The sequence below is a fragment of the Salarias fasciatus genome, chromosome 10, assembly GCF_902148845.1.
Source record: "Salarias fasciatus chromosome 10, fSalaFa1.1, whole genome shotgun sequence".
Lineage (NCBI taxonomy): Eukaryota > Metazoa > Chordata > Actinopteri > Blenniiformes > Blenniidae > Salarias > Salarias fasciatus.
This window is the reverse complement of record NC_043754.1, coordinates 10,691,518-10,710,959: the sequence shown is the minus strand read 5'-3', so window position 1 is coordinate 10,710,959 and position 19,442 is coordinate 10,691,518. Positions and strand designations below refer to the sequence as shown.

Below are 19,442 nucleotides of genomic sequence, written 5' to 3'. Positions count from 1 at the left end.
CTTACCATCCCGAAAATATCGTTTAGCCGCCTGCTTTGATCCGGAAATTAATCCGCCCGGTTTAAATCTGACTAGAAGCTCAGGAAGAGTGGAAACGGCCTGAGCTCGGATATTGAAAAAGAAGAAAAAAAAAAAAGGAATGAAAAGAAAAACAAAAAATTCCGTCGTGTGATTCATTTAACGGAACTTTTAATCTCATATAAAAGTTAAAACAGTGAAAAACACTCCTATTACAAAGGTTTACTTAACCAATTGTGCGTCTACAGATCTTAAAAATGTCAAAATGAAATTAATAACAGTTTTTTTTTAAATTTATTTTCACTTAAAGTTGCGAAATTTATCAACACACTTAAAACTATCAATTTAAGAAACAGCAGCATTCTTTTACTGAAAAACGTGTCTGCTTCTATTAGTGCTGTCAGAAGTCTTCCTCCAGCAGGACGATGTTCAGAAAGTTCAGAAAGATGAGATCTTCTTCTCCAGACATTTGTCACAGCTGCCTGATGAGCTGCTGATAGTCACACTGTGAAGGGCTGTTTAGTGAAGCTTGTAGAAGTTTCTTCCTGGCATCAAGGGAGAGCAGAGCCTTAAAATAAAAGAAACATTTTTTTTAAAACACGATTAGAAAAGTTGAGGCAATTTGTTTTGCTGATTGGAAAAATTTTGAGGGATTTAACAAGTGTAATTCAACCATGGTAATGTTAATAATCAGGCAAACTTTAAAAAATGGACAATATCCTGTGTTAAAACGAAAGAATCCCACTGTGATGCCTTGTGGCCAGTTTACTTCCCACCTGACGCAGGCTGTCATGCTGGGCATACAGGCACAGTGTTGCTGTGGCAGCTTTCTTCACTGCTCTGTCTGGATCCGAGCAGGCAGCCCTCAGCAGTGAGCCGGACACGCCGTGCTCCAGCAGCAGGCACGCGGCGCCCTCGACGTCTGCCAGGTTCCCCAGGGCTTCACAGCAGTGACGACGCGTGAGGACGTCGGAGTCTGTGGTCAGACGAGTCAGGACTGGCACTGTCCTCCCCGCCACATTCGCCCATCTCCTCCTTTCCTCAACGTCAACTCTCGGTCTGGTTTTTGCCGTTAAACTGTTTGTTACAGCAATCTGTTCTTTGCCTGTATGTTCGCTGCACTCCACTGCAACATATCCCAACCAGTTCCCAACTGCCCTGCAAGCCGTCCTTCGGACAGGCGTGTGGGCGTCATGAAGACACCGAATAATATCTTTGAAAATATCAAGCTGTCGATTATATGATGACGGAGGCCTAAATGGATCCAAATTTCCCAAAAGTCTGCATGCTGCAGCCCTGATCAGGTCGTAGGAGTGACTGAGCGCCCGGCGCAGCACCGACGCTTCCACGTGAAGCTGAAAGCAGGCCGATGGAGAGGAGCAGCGGGCTACATGGGACAACACGTTGAGGAGTTCCTGTGCGGAGTCCCACAGCACATCCAGCTGCAGCAACTCAGAGAGCAGCGAGCTGGCAGTTCTGGTGGGAGGCTGACGTGCGGAGGCTGCCGGCTGGCTGTCACTGGGCGGTGAGAAAAAGCCAAAAGCGCTTTCTCTGAGGCGGGAAAGTGAGCGCTCGGGATCACACAGGAGCAAACGGCACAGCAGGGCAAGAGGCAGCTCGAGCTGTGAAGGCGGAAAAGTTCGGATCACCTGCCAAAACATGAAAACAAAATCACCCAGACAACTCGTCACACATCAAAGAGCCAACAACAAACATAGTAGGGATCTCCCAAAAGCACAGACATTAAGATATACAGTACCGCATGCCAGGCATAAGCCCAGTGCAAGACTTATCCTGCATTGCATCAGAGAACCGTGTTTATGTGCCGGGTTCTTTATTAGAGCGCGAGAAGGCCCTCACCTGCAGGAGGTGTGTAACAATACCACAGCTGTCATACAGCTGGAGGACTGTGGACATGGTGTGTGGAGGCAGGTCCAGGGTAAACGGAAAACACAGTAAGTGGCAGCTCAATGCGGACAAGTTGTCGTGACTCAGATCCACATCAGCTCTCCAAGGAACGCTTTCGGCAAACAAATTAAGACTGTAGGGAACAAAACATGCTCCCGTTAGCTCCGAACATTGAAGCGGGACATGTGGCGCACGTCAGTAAGTCCTCTAATGAAGACATCTGAACACTAACCAGTCGGTGCCCAGCAGCCAGCCGAGTGTGTGCACACATTTTGATTCATAATCAGTCAACAGAGGGATGCAGGAGGATGGATCCTTGGTACAGATATGCAGCACAATAGAAAGAAATGAATAAAGCCCTGAAATCAGAAGAACAAAAAATAATAATAATAATCATCTCCATAACAGTGTTTAAATACTGAGTGGTTTTCAGAGGATGTGCATATTCACCATCTACTGAACAAAAGTGTAGTGTTGTGGTTGCTGCAGAGGTTCCAATCCTTTTCCAAAGGTCCAAAAGCAGAGCTGGATTCAGGCATGACGAGACGGAGCCGTTTTCATGCTGTTCAAACAGACAAAAAAAACAGAGCAGATGAACGGTGACAAATCTCCCTGTGAAAGGAGTTCAATTACATTTCAACAGCTGTCTGACCTCAGTGAGTGTGAACAGGAGTAATGACAGAAGTCCGTCACAAAGTCCCCAACCAGCAGGGGGTGATATGTGCAGCTGAAGGGGGGGAAAAAAACACACTCAAGTAACTGACATTAAAACTGTTATGAAATCCTCCCAAATATTTCTTAAATATACACATACTCTTAGTTTCAGTACCTGGCATGAGTCAGTGATCAGAGCATTTAATAGAGAGGTTAGATTCTCCACATTAGTTTGGACGTCCACATCAAACTGTGTGAAGAGAGATAAAACTGTGGCCGCCAGAGGCTAAAAAACAAGCAACAAATTCCAGAGTCAAATCTCACATAACAGATCAGATTACAAAGTCTCCTGGCAGCAAAACCAGATATGTGGCTTGTATAGTGAACTTTAATTCAGGAGGTACTTACTGCCAAAGGTCTGAGTTCTGGATCAGTGAGAATTAAGCCGAACGGCTTAGATAAATCTCCCAGCCTAAAAATGAGAGCAGACAATGAACTGAAATGATTGACAGTCAGGATGTAAAATCATACAACATTGCTGGAGTTACATTCACAAAAGACGACACACACCTATGTTCGTCTTCCACCCAGTCCCTGTGTGTTTCCCAGTAGATCATGAGCACCGTCATCATTTCTCCAAGGACAGGGACAAACCAGGGCTGCTAAACGGGATAACAGAATAGAAAGAAGTCAGCACAATGAATTTCATTGAACGATGTATCACCTTTAAGAACTAACCTTGAAAAATTCAGAGCTTTCCACAGCAGTGTGGATCAGGTCAAAGAGGACATGTGGCAGGCCAAGTTTAAGGACGACGTGTTCCGTCATCTCAAGGTCAGGACTCTTCATCAGATTATGCAGAACCTTCAGTGCTCGGTGTATCTGCACATCTTTTACACAACCGGCTGCCAGCTGGAAAAACAAACACAAGAATTAATTCACTGAGGAGTTAATTGAAATGCAGCTGAAACTTGCACAGTACTCAGTTACTTGAGCTTTAAATTCCAGGATCTTGGATTCAAGTTGAGATATAATGGCAGTGTGGTCCAAATGTTCTTTCTGCTTCCTGCTTGTGTCAGAGGCTGGAGCCAGATTCACCCAGTTCTCCTCATCATCAACATCCTGAAAAAAGAAGAAATTATTTATACTGTCAAGTTCTTTTTTTTCTTCTTTTTTTTACAATAGCATAAATATCTTTCCTAAAAGGGCAGATTTACTGCTGAATTAAAATAACAAGACATTCAGTGGTTTGGCTCAGCCTTTCTGTTGATGGAGACAGCAGCTGTCACTGACCTGCCTGTGCAGCGCCGGCAGACCGTCCTCAGAGCGCCGCTCCACGAGTTGTGGCCCGATCTCCACATTACAAAATTCTTTCTCATAGTCGATGCTGATCTGACCCCTGCTGAGAAAACAGCCCAAAACAGTGAACACATGCTTCATTCTGCTCTGGGAGTAAATTTCATTTGTACAGTCCGCTGCTGTAAGCACCTGTGATCTGATGCTGTGCAGACTGGGATTGGTGAGCTGGAGGTTTCGCTGGCTGTGTGACCTGGGGCAACTGAAACGTCATTGGAGGGGGGCTTGGGGTTGCTTACATTCGAGGGGGCAGTTCCAGGATTGGCCCCGTCATGCCCTGATAAATCCTTGTTTTTCTGGTAAGGTACATTGAACCATTTAAACAACCTCCCTGAATTACAGCAAAAATATTTTTACAAGTGAAAGTAAAAATAAATCAATCAATGACTTACTTTGGCAGTGTTACTGCCGACCGGCTTTCTTCTGTTCCCACAGTCCCTTTGTTCCGTGACCTTTCTCAACAATCTGCTCGGTCCTGATGTTGCTACAGACTTCTCTGCCACTTGCTTAAGTTTCCGTGCCAGCATGTCTGGACTGGGCGAGACCGTCAGCGGACTGAAAACACTTGTGTCTGACAGCACTGCAGACAGCATTGAGAAAATAGAAACAGTTGATACATTAAAAAACACGATGAACGCAGCAGCAACATCTATACACACAACAACAAACGGAATCAAAGTATCACCTGTAACACCATCAGCAACAAAGGGGTGGTGCAAGAGGGCTGGCCAGGACAATCGTTTCAGAGGGTCTTTGGTCAACAAACCTTTCAGGAAACTCTGTAAAAGAAATATAATAATATCATATTCATGTAAATTACTGTGCTACAAGCAGTGCAATCTGTTAGCCTGGGAAAAATGAATGTTATATTGAGCCATTTAGAAAATACAAAGCCAGTTCAGACTTTTTTTAATTACAGTATTTTCTAAAAACCAAGAACAGTTACACTTTGATTGGAATTCATTTTGCTCCACATCTAAAATATTTTGAAAATGAGATTATGAGGTTAAATTGAAATGGAAGTCTCTGCACAATGCAACAAGGCTTTACTATTTCACAGGTAAATTACCTTCAGTGTGCATCATAAATTAGATGTCTCTATGGCGAGGTTGTTGACATTATCTTCAACATAATACAACGCAACACCACTAGACTGCAGCTGTACTCTACCGTGCAGGTGTCGCTCATGCTGTCTGGCCATTTGACTTGGTCTCTCACGATGAGCTGGATCAGGTGGAAGATGGAGTTGGTGTAGAACGGGGGCGCCCCCGTGTGGAGTTCATAGAGGATGCAGCCCAGAGACCAGAGGTCAGCAGTGTGGTCATATGGCTTCTCCTCCACCAGCTCAGGAGACATGTACAGCGGTGTTCCCTTGATAGAGGTCAGCACCAAGGTGGACACGCTCATGGCTCTGGCAAACCTGCAACAGTGTTCCATCATGTCATCCATTCTCTGAACTGAATTCACTTACTTAATTTCTGAAATAATCAAAGTTGACCTACCCAAAGTCGCAAAGTTTTACGGTGCCAGTTTTCCCTAAAAGAATATTTTGTGGCTTCATGTCACGATGAAGAATGCGATGAGAATGTAGATAATACAGGGCTGAAACAAGTTGGCAGGCAATCTCCCGGACCTTCAGAGAATAAAAAAAAAAAGACAAAGTTATATCAGGTAAAGGTATGAAGTCAAATTCATAGTTATGTTATTAGGGCGAATACCCGGAACTCTGGAAAGCTCCCATCATCTTCAAGAATCTGGAACAATTGTCCCTCTGCGTACTCAGTGACCACCACCACCTGTTACACACGGTGACAGGTTACAAACTGTTTTTCTAAAATGTATTGACTCAAATAAAATGACTGAACTTATAGCAGCATGAAAAGAAATGTTTAAATTCTAAACTTAAAATAGTAAATGGTACCAGTCAGTCTCTCTCTCTCTCTCTCTCTCTCTCTCTCTCTTTGTATGATTGAATATATTTCTATGCACCTTGCAACCAGATCATACAAAGGTGGGACTCAAAAATCACTTACACAAAATCAATCATCAACTTTCACAGAGTAGCAAATATTTCTTCAAAGTAAGTGACTTTAAATTATATGACAAAAAAAGTTACCCCCATGATAACAATGAAGGCAAAATAAAAAGTAAATTCAAGACATATAACATTTCATACTTCTGTTTCCAGCAGAGGCACAACAAACTGCATATCAGACAGCACTGAACAGTGTTGTAAGTTGTATAAGTTGTAATTTCTCTCATGAAGCGTAACTCCAGCATCCACAGATAAAATACCTCGGTTTCAGTCTCAAAGCTGTCAAAGAGCTGCACGATGTTGGGGTGTTGAAGTCCTCTCATAATCTCGATTTCCCTCTTGAGGGACTGCAGCTCCTTTTCAGACCGATTCACTTTAGGCATGAACTTCAGAGCAACCACCTGAAACAATGAACATCGACAAACACTGAAGTGGTGTGCTGAAACAAAGGAAGAACAGAAATATGCTCCTATAAAAGTTTACCTGGCCGGTGTATTTCTCCCTGCCTTTGTGAACGCGGCCAAACGAGCCCTCTCCCACCAGCTGCAGAACATGGTAACGGTTCATGCTGACCGTGAACGCACCGTGAGCATCGGTAAACGACGTCTTTCAGCGGACCAGACGGCCGGTTGATGCCACTTCAAGTACAAAGCTAAATATACCGATAGAACGACGCGGTATTCTTAACTTGACAATTTAAAACGCATAACTTTTTTCTGCATTTAGTCTTCTGTCTCTGTCTCTCTCTTCTCCAGTGGACTGTGATGGCAACTTCCACGGATGCTGACAAGTTCAGCCGCCGACACAGAAAATACACAGATATACTTTAAAGTTTGAGTTACAACATGTATGCTCATCTTTAAATTTAAAAAATGAAAATTAAATGAGTGTTTTGAAAATAAAAAACCCGGCTAAACCACTTTTTAAATGATCTAACGTTGAAGGGAGGACAGGCTTTTTTGTGGACGACTTGTGGGCAGGGGTCCTCAGCCTAGAAACATGTGGACTGCGTTCCTAGCAACGGCTTCACAACAGAAAACAAAGGAGAGATGTGCTTTAAAAATCCTCTTTTTGGATAAAACACTTATTTTAACACCAAGTATTCAAGTGCTACACCAATTATTCTACCCTCAGTATCCTGCAGTCCACACTGTTTTTCTACCGCTCTGCTCAAACGCACATCATATTTATTTTGGGGTTTTTGGATCCCAGTTATTCTTGTGTCCACCAGGTGTCGTATGTGACTCATGTAGAGGAACAATAAAAAGAGAATCCCTGAGCTACTCATTTGAGGAAACTTTTTCTCAATATTTCAGGGACTTGGGTCATGTTCATGTCCTATCAACATGTGATAAATCTCTGCTGGACACCGATTTTCTCTTAAAATTGCAATGTTTCTGAGTTATTGCATCTTTCTCAATGTAATACAATAACACTCCAGAGATATTTCACATTTTGTGCTTTTTTTTTTTTTTATGTGAAAATCAAAGTTAGAACATGAAATTCATCTTTACAAAGTGTCCAGAAATGTCCATTTATAAATTGCCTTCTTATGCAGATTATATATGTTTCCAGTATAATAATATATTGCCTATATGATTTATATTGAACTGGAAAGAATCTCAGTGCAAAACTAATTCATCACAATGTGCTGAAACATGACAGGCGTGCTCTTTGCTGAGTTTGAAGAGGCGGCTGAAAAAAAAAAAAAAAAGTTAAACCGAGACGTGCAACCAATGAGCGCCTCCACAGACCTCCCCGACACAAAGATCGTGTTTCCATATTTGTCACTCATGCAAATGTTTAAAAAAGTCTCCAGAAAACAGCAGTCGACTCAGCACACAGGTGGAGGATGGGAGTGGGTCATGACCAGGAGGAGTTTTCTCTGAGTGGACTTGTTCGACCTGCATTGTTTTAAGTTTCTGCGCTTTGGATTATGCTCTTCCCCCTGCTCTGTGGCTCTCACCGCTTCCACTGAGCTTGCAGTTTCATTGTCGTTTTATTTTCTCTGTAGGTCATTGCATTCTATGTCGAATGCAAACATCGTCATGTTTAACAGAACCCCTCTTCTCCTCTACCTGGTCTCGCTTTTAGGGCTTGTTCTGTGCATGGAAAGTGAAATTAGTTTCCCGACTAGGCTGGATAACGAAGGCTGGACAAATGCTGACAACGACGTGGACATTCTCAGTGGAAAATGTGTCATAAAAATACGAGCTTTCCAGCAGGAGTTTGTAATTGATTTACAGCAGGACTCTGATTTCATTGCACCTTCTCTTTCTCACCAAGACGCGTCGTGGCTCCCCAACACCGATGTCACCGCTGACCTGAGCCGGTGTTTCTACTCCGGTTACGTGAATGGAGACCATCTTTCATATGCTGCTCTAAGTCTCTGTAAAGGCTTGAATGGCGCGTTCGGCTTCCAAGACTGGGAATATTTCATCAGCCCGGCTCGAAATGACTCAAGGAGCGCAGAAAGTGCGCACATCGTCCGGCGCAGAACGAGCAACAACCTCAAACCCGGCTCAACTTCCAGGTGCGCAGTGGACAGCGACACGAGCCTCCAGGTTGCACAGTTGCTTGAGAAATACAAGCGACTGGCGGACAACGGCAACGTGACCGAGACGATGCTGAAGAGGATGGGGCGAGCCAAAAGATTCGCCTCCGTCCCCAGATACGTGGAGACGCTGGTCGTGGCAGACGAGTCCATGGCGGAGTTCCACGGAGACGATCTGAAACATTACATCCTGACACTCATGTCTGTGGCGGCGAGGCTGTACAAGCACCCCAGCATCCTCAACTCCATCACTGTCACCGTCGTGAAGATCATTGTCTTGTCTAAAGGGGAAACGGGACCAGAGGTGTCCGGGAACGCAGCCATGACGCTGCGTAATTTTTGCACTTGGCAAAAAAAGATGAACAAAAACAACGACAAGCATCCAGATTATTGGGACACGGCCATTCTATTCACAAGACAGGTAAAACATTATTCACCAGAGTTCAATTTACTGGGCTTGCAATAAACCATAGGGAGGGGAGATGATGGTTTTTGCGCAATTACGCACAGGAACGCGTAAATTCAGCCGACGGTAGTTGTGCAAGTTGCATTTCGTTGTCCTGCTGGTAGATCTGATTCTTGAACATTTACAACATGTTTCCCACCAGATGTTTTCTTTTTTTAAACTGAAACTGAAAAAAAAAACCTGCGTATTAATTGGTTCGTTCCAAAAGACACTCTCCACATCCGCTAAACTCAGGGGTGCAGAACCTGAGTTCATCAATATAGCATCCTTGACTGATTATCAAAAAGAAAATTACTTGAGCCACAGGAAACACAGGTCTTCATTGCACTTTGTGGATCTTAAGAGGGCGGTTTTATTGACTTGGAGTCCATCTCTGACTTCTCAGTTCTCCTCCAAGCATTTGGCAGCAGGCACAGGGTCACAGATGAAGCTATTACTCACAATTATTGGTCAGTGTGTTGAAATGTGTTTAATTTCCATCTCTTCAAGGATGATTTGGGTTTCTGAGAAATAATTGTGTTTTGGGGGTTTTTTCCTACTGCAGTTGAATAGGACGGTGAATTACAGAGCTACATGTAATGCAATGAAGTATTTATTACCTTTGGCATAAGTCGCTTCGATGACATGATTGCAGCAGACCTCAAAAATGCTTGGTAACTTCACCAAATGTAATGAGCGCCAGTACCCTCGGGGATGCTCTAGTCGGAAGTGTCTTGTTTCTCTCAACCTTTCCTATCCTCCTCCAGCTGTGGGGTTTCCACCCCTACCCACCACCTTGGCTGCTCCTCATTAAACAGGCCCTGAAGGGGAGGGATGGAGGGACTGCAGGGTGTAGCGGTGGGCTTCCAGTCTGAAACAAGCAGAGAAGCCGTCACTGCGGTCTTTTTTTTTTTTTACGTCTCCTCTTTTTCCATACACTTTTTCTTTCATTCATTCTTCATCCACAGCAAGCATCCAGTGTATGTACTTGGAGTGTGAGTACAAGAACCCAGAGAGTTGCACAGAAGTGGTTGAAATGCAAAATCTGTTCCCAGGTTTTTGCTACACGTGCAGTGTTGACGTTATGAATACTGCAGCCAGTTGAGATGACCCCATTCAACTGGACTGGACCAGCCTGCAATGACTCATGCGGCTGTAATCTGCTATATAAAGCAGAGAAACCGGTGTCTTGGGACCAACACAGTTTCAGTTAACATATTGCACAAAGTGAGTGACCTAATCAGATGTTTGACAGTCTTCATTTCAGAAAGAAAATTACTGTATGAAACAGAAATGGTCAAACAAAGCGGTTCAGACTTTGAAATGTCAGAAAACAGATTTGAGATGATGGAATACCTTGTTCAAATTGTGTGAAACAAACAGAATGGCCCTCAAGGGGTAAACACTGTCACAGAAAGCAATATTTAGAGTTTAGAACCTATAAAAAATGTTGATGTTCAAGCGGTGTTTTGTAGTGTTTCAACACTTCATAAAGCATCGTCTGTCAAGTCAGGCTTCTGTTTAGGAACAACTGCAGCGCCCTGCAGCATTTTGGTCTACGCCAGTATTTTACTGTCACATTCTGCTTCATTGAATATATAAGAATTATCCTTTAGTCACACAGCTTGCAACATCATATCAACAACTGTGTGCTTCAGGATGAAATATAAGCACAATGTGATGTGAAAATTGCATACACAACTGATATTAAGACACGTTTTACCAAACATTTTGCAATGAAGCCTTGCAGCTTTCATATCAGCAAACCCACTCCTCCCAAGAAACTTGGAATGACTCCCCATCCCAGCTTGGGAAAGAAAAAAAAAAAAAAAAACAGGCAACACTCCAACTCTGGATTCATGAGAAGGTAACTCAGCATTAGACAGTTCAGTGTTTTTTTTTTTTTTTTCTTTGTTTTACCATGGTTTTCAGCTGGCTCCTTGAGCACATTTGGTTGTTTCCCAGCCCACAGAATAATTTTGTAGATTTTATGAAGACCAACTCGTTGTTGTCCGGAGGCGACTGCGGCTGTCTTTAAACGGCACCATCAGCATCTCTGCTGCATCGTGACTGTTGCAAGTTTACTCAGTTCATTAAGTTACACAGTTTTTTTTATTGTCTCTGTAGAAGAGCAGCCAAAAGATTAAACCCAGCTGTAAATCTGTTGAAAAAAATGTATGTTTCCCCCAGGAAAGAGGAGGTGGCTGCACTGTAACTCACAGCTTGTTTGCCTCTGTGATAGATAATGGAGTGAGAAAGAGAGGATTTCACATAAGCATGCCTGGACATCATAAATCCTGCGAGCGAGACTACTGATATCAGAGCTTAAACACTGAGCAGTCCTGGTTTTCTGCATTTTTGACCGTTGCACACTGAGCACCAAAAAAAAAAAAAAAAAAAAGTAATGGGAGTTAAAACATGGAAATCAGGATCAGAAAACAAAATGGAAATATTTCTTTGCTTAGGTAACTACTTTTTTTTTTAATTGCAGAGACACAAAAGCTGCAAAGATAGACTTCAGATGTGGGAAGTAGGTCAAAGCAGAGAAGAAACTCATTGACACGTCTGGTTCTTCTCCCCTGTTCATCTTGCCGTTCTTGTTTTTTCACTCGGATGACCCAAACGCTCAGATCTTGTCTGTGCACACGAGCCCATCTGGACTGCATTTGCACTGACCAACAATTGTGGTTTTGCGGTTTATTCTAGGAATGATTTGTCGAGATCTTCTCTTGGCTCGCTGCTTTATGGTTACGTTCGGAACAGTGAAGCATAGCGGGAGCTGAGTGACACTTAACCACCGCTGCACTTAAATGCAATGGCTGCAATAGCTGTGTTTTGGGGTATGTAGAGACAGTGCTGTTTAGGGAGCAGGCAGATGGGCGGATCCTGCAGAAGTTGTCCTGTGATTAGGAGGTTCAGCTCCAAACGGATACTCTTTGGGTTTTTAAACCTCTGTGGTCAAGAAATAGGTCATCTGGAAATTCTGCTCTGGCAGGGAAATGTTATGATTGGGGACACTTACATTACCTCAGAGAAGAAGGTGTGCTCTAAACAGTGTTACCCACTTACAGACTTAAAGACTGGGTGGTTCAAACTGTTGGTAGACACTACTGAGTCCTTTCCAAATCTAGAAAAAAAAAAAAAAAAAACAATTTTCCAGACAACAAAACAATATGATGCATAATTCAACAATCATTCTTTTTGGCCTAACTGGAGCGGTCTGGGAACAAGCTGACGTCACTCCATGAAGTCAGACCAGACAAGAATCAGGAAAGGTCGCAGACATATTTTAAATAAACTCCAAATTAGGGGGAAAAAAATACCCAGACCTAAAATAAAGCAGACACCTGCACTGTCTGTTACACTCAGTGTTTCCAGACTCTGTTTTGTTGTGAAGCGAGGAACCTCTTTTGACAAGTTTTCCAAATCAAGCTGATTCAAATAACCTAATAAATCATCTGAAAAAGAGATTATGCTTCTCTAAAACGCTTGCTGAATTAAAACAGAGACAGACATGAATAACATGGTGGTCAAATCTACCAAAGTGCCTCATTTCTTCATTGTGAATGCATCCAATGACAACACCCAGCTCATGTAACTGTGTCAACGAGGTCACTACGTTTCAGCTACTTAACAGTAATTTTTATATTAGCTCTTTTTTTTAATTAGTCAAATAGAAGTTAGTAAATTATGATAAATAATGTTTCAGGTTTAAAGGAAAATCACAGCGCACTTTTTTTCTTCTCACCAAACGGAAACAAACAGCCATAGAACGACAGATGAAGAGACCTAAATGTAGGTCAAAAACAAGGAAAATGAATGTTAGACGTATACGTTCAAGAGGTGACCATCTGTCCATCTGAATCATGTTTGTTTGCCCACTCGCCCCTAAAAATGTTCCAGCTTTAATGATTATGTTGGTGCGTTTGACCTGAGCGCTGCCCGGCTCAGAAGCACTGACTGACATGTTTCTCCTCCAGGACCTGTGTGGAGCCTCCACCTGTGACACTCTGGGAATGGCCGACGTCGGCACCATGTGCGATCCTAAGAGGAGCTGCTCTGTGATCGAGGATGACGGCCTTCCCTCCGCCTTCACCACCGCCCATGAGCTCGGTGCGTCCGCTCGCGGTCGTCCTGTCTGCCTGCCACACGCAGCAGTGCACATATGGCTAGTTTGAACTCAAACAAACCAGCGCGTGCTCCTGTTGTCACTGAGCGGGGCAAGCCGCCATGAGATAAAAGCATCCGAGTGTTCATAAAGTATGACTTACATCTTGTTTCCTGTCAACAGGACACGTGTTCAACATGCCGCACGACAACGTGAAAGCCTGCGAGGACGTGTTTGGAAAAGTGCAGGGCAACCACATGATGTCTCCCACGCTTATTCAGATCAACCGCACCAACCCCTGGTCCCCCTGCAGCGCCGCCATCATCACCGAGTTTCTGGACAGCGGACACGGTGAGTTCCCACGACCTTTGACCCTCGGTGTGTGACTGCTTCACGGTGTTTGGATGTAAATACTTTGCTTTATCGAGATCAAGTCTTCAGGTTTAATAGTTTCCTGATTTCCGGCACAACGTCAGTCATTATAAGCAAATGTACAGTACGTCAGAAAACAGTTTATTTCGGTGTCCATCTGTGCTTCGAATCCGACATCTGCTGAACCTCTCGTAGTCCTGTGCTCAGAGAAAAGCAACAGCCCAAAAGAAATTCATTCATTTGGATGCAGATTGTTTGCCAAACAGGGCAGACCGCAGTACTTGGCCCCGGAGCGGCGTTTAGCTTTTATTTTAAAACTGCCCCCACATCTGTCCTAAATTATAGGGCTTGTGCAGAGGAGCGTCACCACAGCGGTTTGGACCGTGAGGTGTATCTACCCAGTGTTTCCCATGCAGGTTTCCTCCAAATAGGTCCCCACTGTTTTTTTCTTTGCTTTTTTTTTTTTTTCTTCTTTTTTTTCCCCTCTGTCCATTTTGCAGTTGATGCGAAAGCAAGATGACACTGGCGCTGAGAGAGACACAGAGGAGCATTTTTCACTTGACAAGAAGTGATTTCTATGTTACAATGTTGTAACTTGGATTCTGCTGTCATAAATCTAGACTTCAAAAAGCCCAGAGGGAGGACAAAGACATGTTTCAGCAAGTTTGAGGCAATTTGCTTGTAGTACAGCAGTCAAGGTTACTGATAACGTTAATTCTTATGCACGCAAACAGAGGCCCGCCGCCACCTATTGTTTTCCATGATCTGTGGAGAGAAGATAGGAAGGAAGGGGTGAGGCGCAGGATCGAGTGGAGTAGAGTGGCTCGTTTGTATTGCATTGTACTATAAGTTAATCAGCGTGTCTTTAAAACACTGTTTTTTTGCCAAACCTGTGGTGCAAGGGGAAGAAGCTAATTTGCTGCTGCTTACCGCTCGTTCACTCACTGCCTCATTATACGCGTCGTGAATCCACCAAGGCACAAATTGTACAATAAACAGCCCAAAGTTGTAGAAACTTGTCTTTTTCGCAGTGCGTATTTCCTCTGCTGGATGTTAAAATTCAACCGAAGGTTAAGAAGGTGTAAATATTACTAAAAATAACCTTCCTCTGGACAATTCCTGACCCCCTTCATTTTCTATTGATCACCTTCTTACTATATTCTCCCTGTTATTAAAAGGTTTCTGTGTTTCATTTATTTTCACAGATTGTGAGAGCTTACATTGATTTTAAAACAGGTTTCTGGTATCAGTGCATGAGCAGGAGTACGACTGAGCTCAAATTTGAAAGTACAGTATTTTTGCCTAACTGTATTTTCGCAAATCAGAAACAGCAGCCGGGGCGGATGGCTCTTGAAAGGATCCGCTCGGGGGTGTTTAGGGAGAGTTTGAGGGTGGGATGGGGTCACGGCGGCTGTGTGTGGTAAGTGGTATACACTGCACGGATTGCATCAAGCTGTTCTTTTACTTCAAAGACGCCCAAATCACAAGGGCAGTGGCAGCCTGCTCTGCCCAAGCCGCAATCCCACCGACCCACAACACAAGAACATTTAATGAAAAGGAGTGTATAAATATTTATGCATAAATATGGATTGCATTGTTTTTTTTTATTGTTTTTATGTATTTGTGTATTTCAAGAAAATTTCATATGTCACATCTGTAATCACTGGGTTTTAGTGCACATGTCTGGTAAAGGGATTTTCTAAAAGCGGAGTGCAGAGTTGTGCTAACAGAGACTTCCTCCTGTAGGCGAGTGCTTGCTGGACCAGCCTCAGAAACCAGTCGTCCTTCCCGACGCGCTGCCAGGAGCGTCCTACAGCCTCGAGCGTCAGTGTCAGCTCGCCTTTGGAGAGGGCTCCAAGCCGTGTCCTTTCATGCAGCCGCCGTGCAGCCGTCTGTGGTGCACAGGAAAGTCCAGCGGCCATCTGGTGTGCATGACGCGACACTTCCCCTGGGCGGACGGCACCCACTGCGGGGAGGGACAGGTCTGCGACCGAGGCGTCTGCGCAGACAAACGGGCTCAAGCTGCCAAAGTAAATCTCACACCGATTCACTTCCTAAAAATCAAAGTATATCTCGGATGTAATTAAGATATCATTGTGTTTTGTTCTAGGTTGATGGGCGCTGGGGGAACTGGGGATTGTTTGGCTCTTGTTCACGGACGTGCGGCGGTGGCGTCCAGCTTTCTAAGAGGGAGTGCAACAACCCAGTTCCGTCAAACGGGGGTAAATACTGCCAAGGGGTTCGGGTCAAATACCGCTCCTGCAACCTGAACCGTTGCGCCGACACAGGTACAGCTTGCTCAGAACTGTCTCCACGTGACATTTTTTTGCTTGAAGCAATTCGACCTCTCACCTTTCCAACCCTCCCTCCTCGTCTATCCAGGTAAGACTTACCGCGAGGAACAGTGCGAGGCCAGCGGCCACAGCTTCAACAGCAAGCGCGTCGCTCACGCCGTGGCCTGGGTCCCCAAGTACTCTGGAGTGGCTCCTGAGGACAGATGTAAACTCATTTGCAAGGCTAACGGCACTGGCTATTTCTACGTCTTGGAGCCGAAGGTAAACAACAGCTTCTCTCGCCTCTGAGCAAATGTAAAAACTTTCTCGGGCAAGCAGATCCGTCCCGTGTGAAGATTCCGGAGGCCATGGCTAAATTGAGTCCTTTGCAAAAGAATACGACTTCGTGTCAGCCAGCTGCCTCTGATCCCAATGCAGAGATTGAAGGAAGAACAGACGAAGAGAAAGAGGACATTTTATCGTTTTCAGATAGCAGGGTGTGGAGTGAGCTCGAACAGCAGTGAAGCACAGTTCATACTTCACTCCATCATGCCGTGTGGAGGAGGAGATAAAAACACTCGGGGGACACGTAGCTCTGAATCATGAGGCAGCTGGACGTTTTAATGTTTAGAAGCGTGACTTTGAAGCATAACTCACATAGTTTATTGTGCTTCCAATGTGAACATTTCTTGAAAGTATGAGTTGGAGTTTGGTTTATTTGGTCCAAGTTCTCTCAGGTATGATGCTTCTTTTTGGAAACCAGTAATCTATCATCCTAGTGCCTGTGTAAATATAATTTGTTATGAATCTTTGGTTCTAGAAGGGAAACTAACCTCAACATGTATTTGTTTAGGTTGTTGACGGCACTCCGTGCTCACCGGACTCCACGGGAGTGTGTGTCCAGGGGAAGTGCATTAAGGCCGGCTGCGACGGCAAAATTGGCTCCAACAAGAAGTTTGACAAGTGTGGAATCTGTGGAGGCGACAGCAGGGGCTGCAAGAAGGTGTCGGGGCTCTTCACAAAGCCAGCGTGAGTAGAAATGTTGTCTTCCTGGCAATACTGCTTGATGATAACCTTATCACCTAAAATTTTCTAATCGTTTGTTCAATGCTTTGACCTGCAGACATGGCTACAACTTCGTGGTCATGCTGCCGGTGGGAGCCGCCAACATCGACATCCGTCAGCGCGGCTACAAAGGGATGATGAGCGACGACAACTACCTGGCCGTGAAGAACAGCGACGGCCATTACCTCCTCAACGGGAACTACATTGTGTCGGCCGACGAGCGGGACCTGCTGGTGAAGAACAGCCTGCTGCGCTACAGCGGAACCGGCGGACTCTCCGAGACTCTGCATGCAGTCAAACCCCTGGGAGAGGCCCTCACGGTGGAGGTGCTGTGTGCCGGAAAGATGACGCCTCCTCGCATCCGCTACTCCTTCTACCTTGCCCGACAGGCCAAGGAAGATAAGGCTCTGAAGAAGGAAGGGCGCATTAACTCCCACAACAGTGTCCTGGCTGAAGACAGCGACAACGAGAAAGGAGCAGACACCCTGAAGGAGTCTTACAACAAAGAGGATCCTACTCTGGCCAAGTGGATTTCTATGAGTTGGGACACGTGCTCGGCGTCTTGCGGCAGAGGGATCCAGAGGAGGCTGGTGCAGTGTCTGCAGCCGGACGGGAAGCCCGGCTCGGACTGTGACTCTTCACAGAGACCTGCAGCCACCAGAGTGTGTGAAGATCCATGCCCTGCGTGGCAGACCGGGCACTGGTCGCCCTGCTCCAGAACCTGTGGGAAGGGCTTCAAGAGACGGCCGCTGCAGTGCAAGAGCGACACGGGCCTCCTCCTCACAAGGGATCACTGCACTGGCCTTCGCAAACCGCAGGAGCTGGACTTCTGTAGCCTAACGCCTTGCTAGTGACTCAGATATATCTTTGACCGGCCAGACAATGGAAAAACAACAAGAATATTGGAAGGGAGATCGAAAACAAGGAGAGGAATGCTGGAAGTTATGTTTTCACTGCCATCAGTTTTACTCCAAGAGACACATGTAGCTCTGATGGTGAAATAAAACAATAAAGGTTCAAATAAAATGTAGCTGAATCCCACGAACTGTCAACAGACACAGAGAGCTCCATTCACAAGCAATCAATCTGGTTTACCTAAAAGTCTGGAACAGATTATATGTCATAATATTTTAACTGTGCAGGACCTGAAGTTGTTGTTGGGTCTTGCAAATCAGTCAGTGGAGTCTGTTGGACGTCCAAAAGAAATTACTCAACTTTTCGAATGTGACGTCCACCAACTGAGACGCTCATGTCCTGCAGAGTACTCACACGGAGAAACACATTTTGTGTCTAATTGACTATATTTTAGGGTTTATAATCCTCTCTTGTTTTTGGGAATTGATTTTGAAAAGAAACAGATCTCTATAATTTGTTCTGTTATACTGGTTCTACTGCTGCTGCATTGTTTATATCATGAATCAAGGCTGAAAGACAAACACAGTGAGTAGCTCTTCCATTTAATTATGATGTACCTCTGACATATCCATTGAAACGTTCAAACATTCACACTGTGCACATTCATTCTCAACTCAAGCTACGGTCTGAGATTTCCCTTGTGGCAGTTTTTAACTAATCCAACTAAACAAAGCTTCTCTATTTGGAAAACAGCTAGTACTGAAGTTATAAACTCAGCTAGACTTTACACACAACCACTCTGTAGGTTCAGTTCTTTCCATCTGAAATGTTTGACCACCTTCTACAAGTGGCCGCAGCAGTCGCCCTGGTGGTTTTTAGCGTTCAGCCACTGGTGGAGCACATAAAGTCGTTCCCGTCTGGCACGTTTATCTCTTATAATTTATTATCAATGAAAGCACAAAGCACAGACAGAGTGTGTTTTCCTGCATGTGGCCCCACAGCCCCAGCCAAGCTGGCCTCTCCGCACAGTTGATAAAATCCTGTAATCCATTATGTTCTTGTTTTATTTTGAGGGCCCTCGTTGACCTGTCCAGCATCCAACTGCAGGGTGAATCCTGTGTCAGCTGAAATGTTATTTTAGATGGATTTTGTTTAAAAATCAAGCTTTTGCACTTTGTACAGCAAAAGAAACAAGGACCTACATGGGCTGCACTGTATACTATGTATACATATATTTAGCTCTGTGCAAAAAAAATGTAAATACTTTTAAAACTTTTTTTTTTTTTACACCAGTATTTGTTATTGTCTTTGATCTTACTATATTTATTCCAAAAATAAAGCCATTACTGAAAAGCTATAACTTAAGATGTGTATTTCTCTGTTTTCTTGGGGGTTTTTTTTTTTGCCAGCATAAATGTTAATTTGTCTGCTGAAAACATGTTTTCTCACAACCTTTCACATGTCTCAAACCTGCAGACACATGAGCACTGTTATGATTGAATTAGAGGACCAAATATATCTCAACTTAATCAAATCACTTCAAATTGGATTAATGAACGGATATCTACCAAACTTAGTTATTCTAGGACGAAAGTCATCGTCCTTTGTTGGCGGCCCGGCATGGAAATGTTGTCCCTGGAAGCCCAGAAAGGGATTTTCTTAACAATAACACTATAATTTAATTTAGATTATCTGCCCAAATCTTCACGTTTACCTCTCCTGAAGATAAGAAGTATTTTTTATCCCACAATGGACTTTCATGCTTTAGTTTTACATCACGATAAGCTTAAAAATGCAAA

At 44.2% G+C, this 19,442-nt stretch overlaps 2 protein-coding genes across 2 annotated transcripts; one reads left to right on the top strand and one right to left on the bottom strand.

Annotated features, from left to right (window-relative positions):
- Positions 1 to 292: 292 nt before the first annotated feature.
- On the bottom strand, positions 293 to 6,567 carry stk36 (serine/threonine kinase 36 (fused homolog, Drosophila)). The gene is made up of 20 exons (XM_030100870.1): positions 6,455 to 6,567; positions 6,232 to 6,372; positions 5,655 to 5,732; positions 5,439 to 5,569; positions 5,107 to 5,356; positions 4,622 to 4,715; positions 4,329 to 4,516; positions 4,069 to 4,232; positions 3,874 to 3,979; positions 3,571 to 3,702; positions 3,319 to 3,492; positions 3,151 to 3,242; positions 2,989 to 3,052; positions 2,756 to 2,866; positions 2,579 to 2,653; positions 2,377 to 2,488; positions 2,159 to 2,285; positions 1,879 to 2,059; positions 795 to 1,667; positions 293 to 586 (listed from the first exon to the last, which is right to left on the bottom strand). Exons 1-20 carry the CDS (start codon positions 6,536 to 6,538, stop codon positions 491 to 493), a joined length of 3,273 nt encoding a protein of 1,090 aa, XP_029956730.1. The 5' UTR covers positions 6,539 to 6,567; the 3' UTR covers positions 293 to 490.
- A 1,265-nt stretch (positions 6,568 to 7,832) lies between these two features.
- On the top strand, positions 7,833 to 17,646 carry LOC115395364 (A disintegrin and metalloproteinase with thrombospondin motifs 15-like). Its single transcript, XM_030100871.1, has 8 exons — positions 7,833 to 8,946; positions 12,951 to 13,083; positions 13,262 to 13,429; positions 15,197 to 15,480; positions 15,561 to 15,738; positions 15,833 to 16,005; positions 16,577 to 16,752; positions 16,847 to 17,646. The coding sequence occupies exons 1-8, from the start codon at positions 7,999 to 8,001 to the stop codon at positions 17,637 to 17,639; spliced, it is 2,853 nt and encodes a 950-aa protein (XP_029956731.1). The 5' UTR covers positions 7,833 to 7,998; the 3' UTR covers positions 17,640 to 17,646.
- The last annotated feature ends 1,796 nt before the right edge of the window (positions 17,647 to 19,442 follow it).

Bases quoted from the DNA above. Each gene is read 5' to 3' on its own strand.
- stk36 (XM_030100870.1), bottom strand. From the start codon at position 6,538: ATGAACCGTTACCATGTTCTGCAGCTGGTGGGAGAGGGCTCGTTTGGC. The intron at 5,733-6,231 runs GTATTTTATCTG...CGTGTGTAACAG, and splicing joins GCTTTGAGACTGAAACCGAG to GTGGTGGTGGTCACTGAGTA. The intron at 3,980-4,068 runs GTGCTTACAGCA...TTTTCTCAGCAG, and splicing joins TGCACAGCATCAGATCACAG to GGGTCAGATCAGCATCGACT.
- LOC115395364 (XM_030100871.1), top strand. From the start codon at position 7,999: ATGTCGAATGCAAACATCGTCATGTTTAACAGAACCCCTCTTCTCCTC. The intron at 13,084-13,261 runs GTGCGTCCGCTC...TCCTGTCAACAG, and splicing joins CACCACCGCCCATGAGCTCG to GACACGTGTTCAACATGCCG. The intron at 13,430-15,196 runs GTGAGTTCCCAC...TTCCTCCTGTAG, and splicing joins GTTTCTGGACAGCGGACACG to GCGAGTGCTTGCTGGACCAG.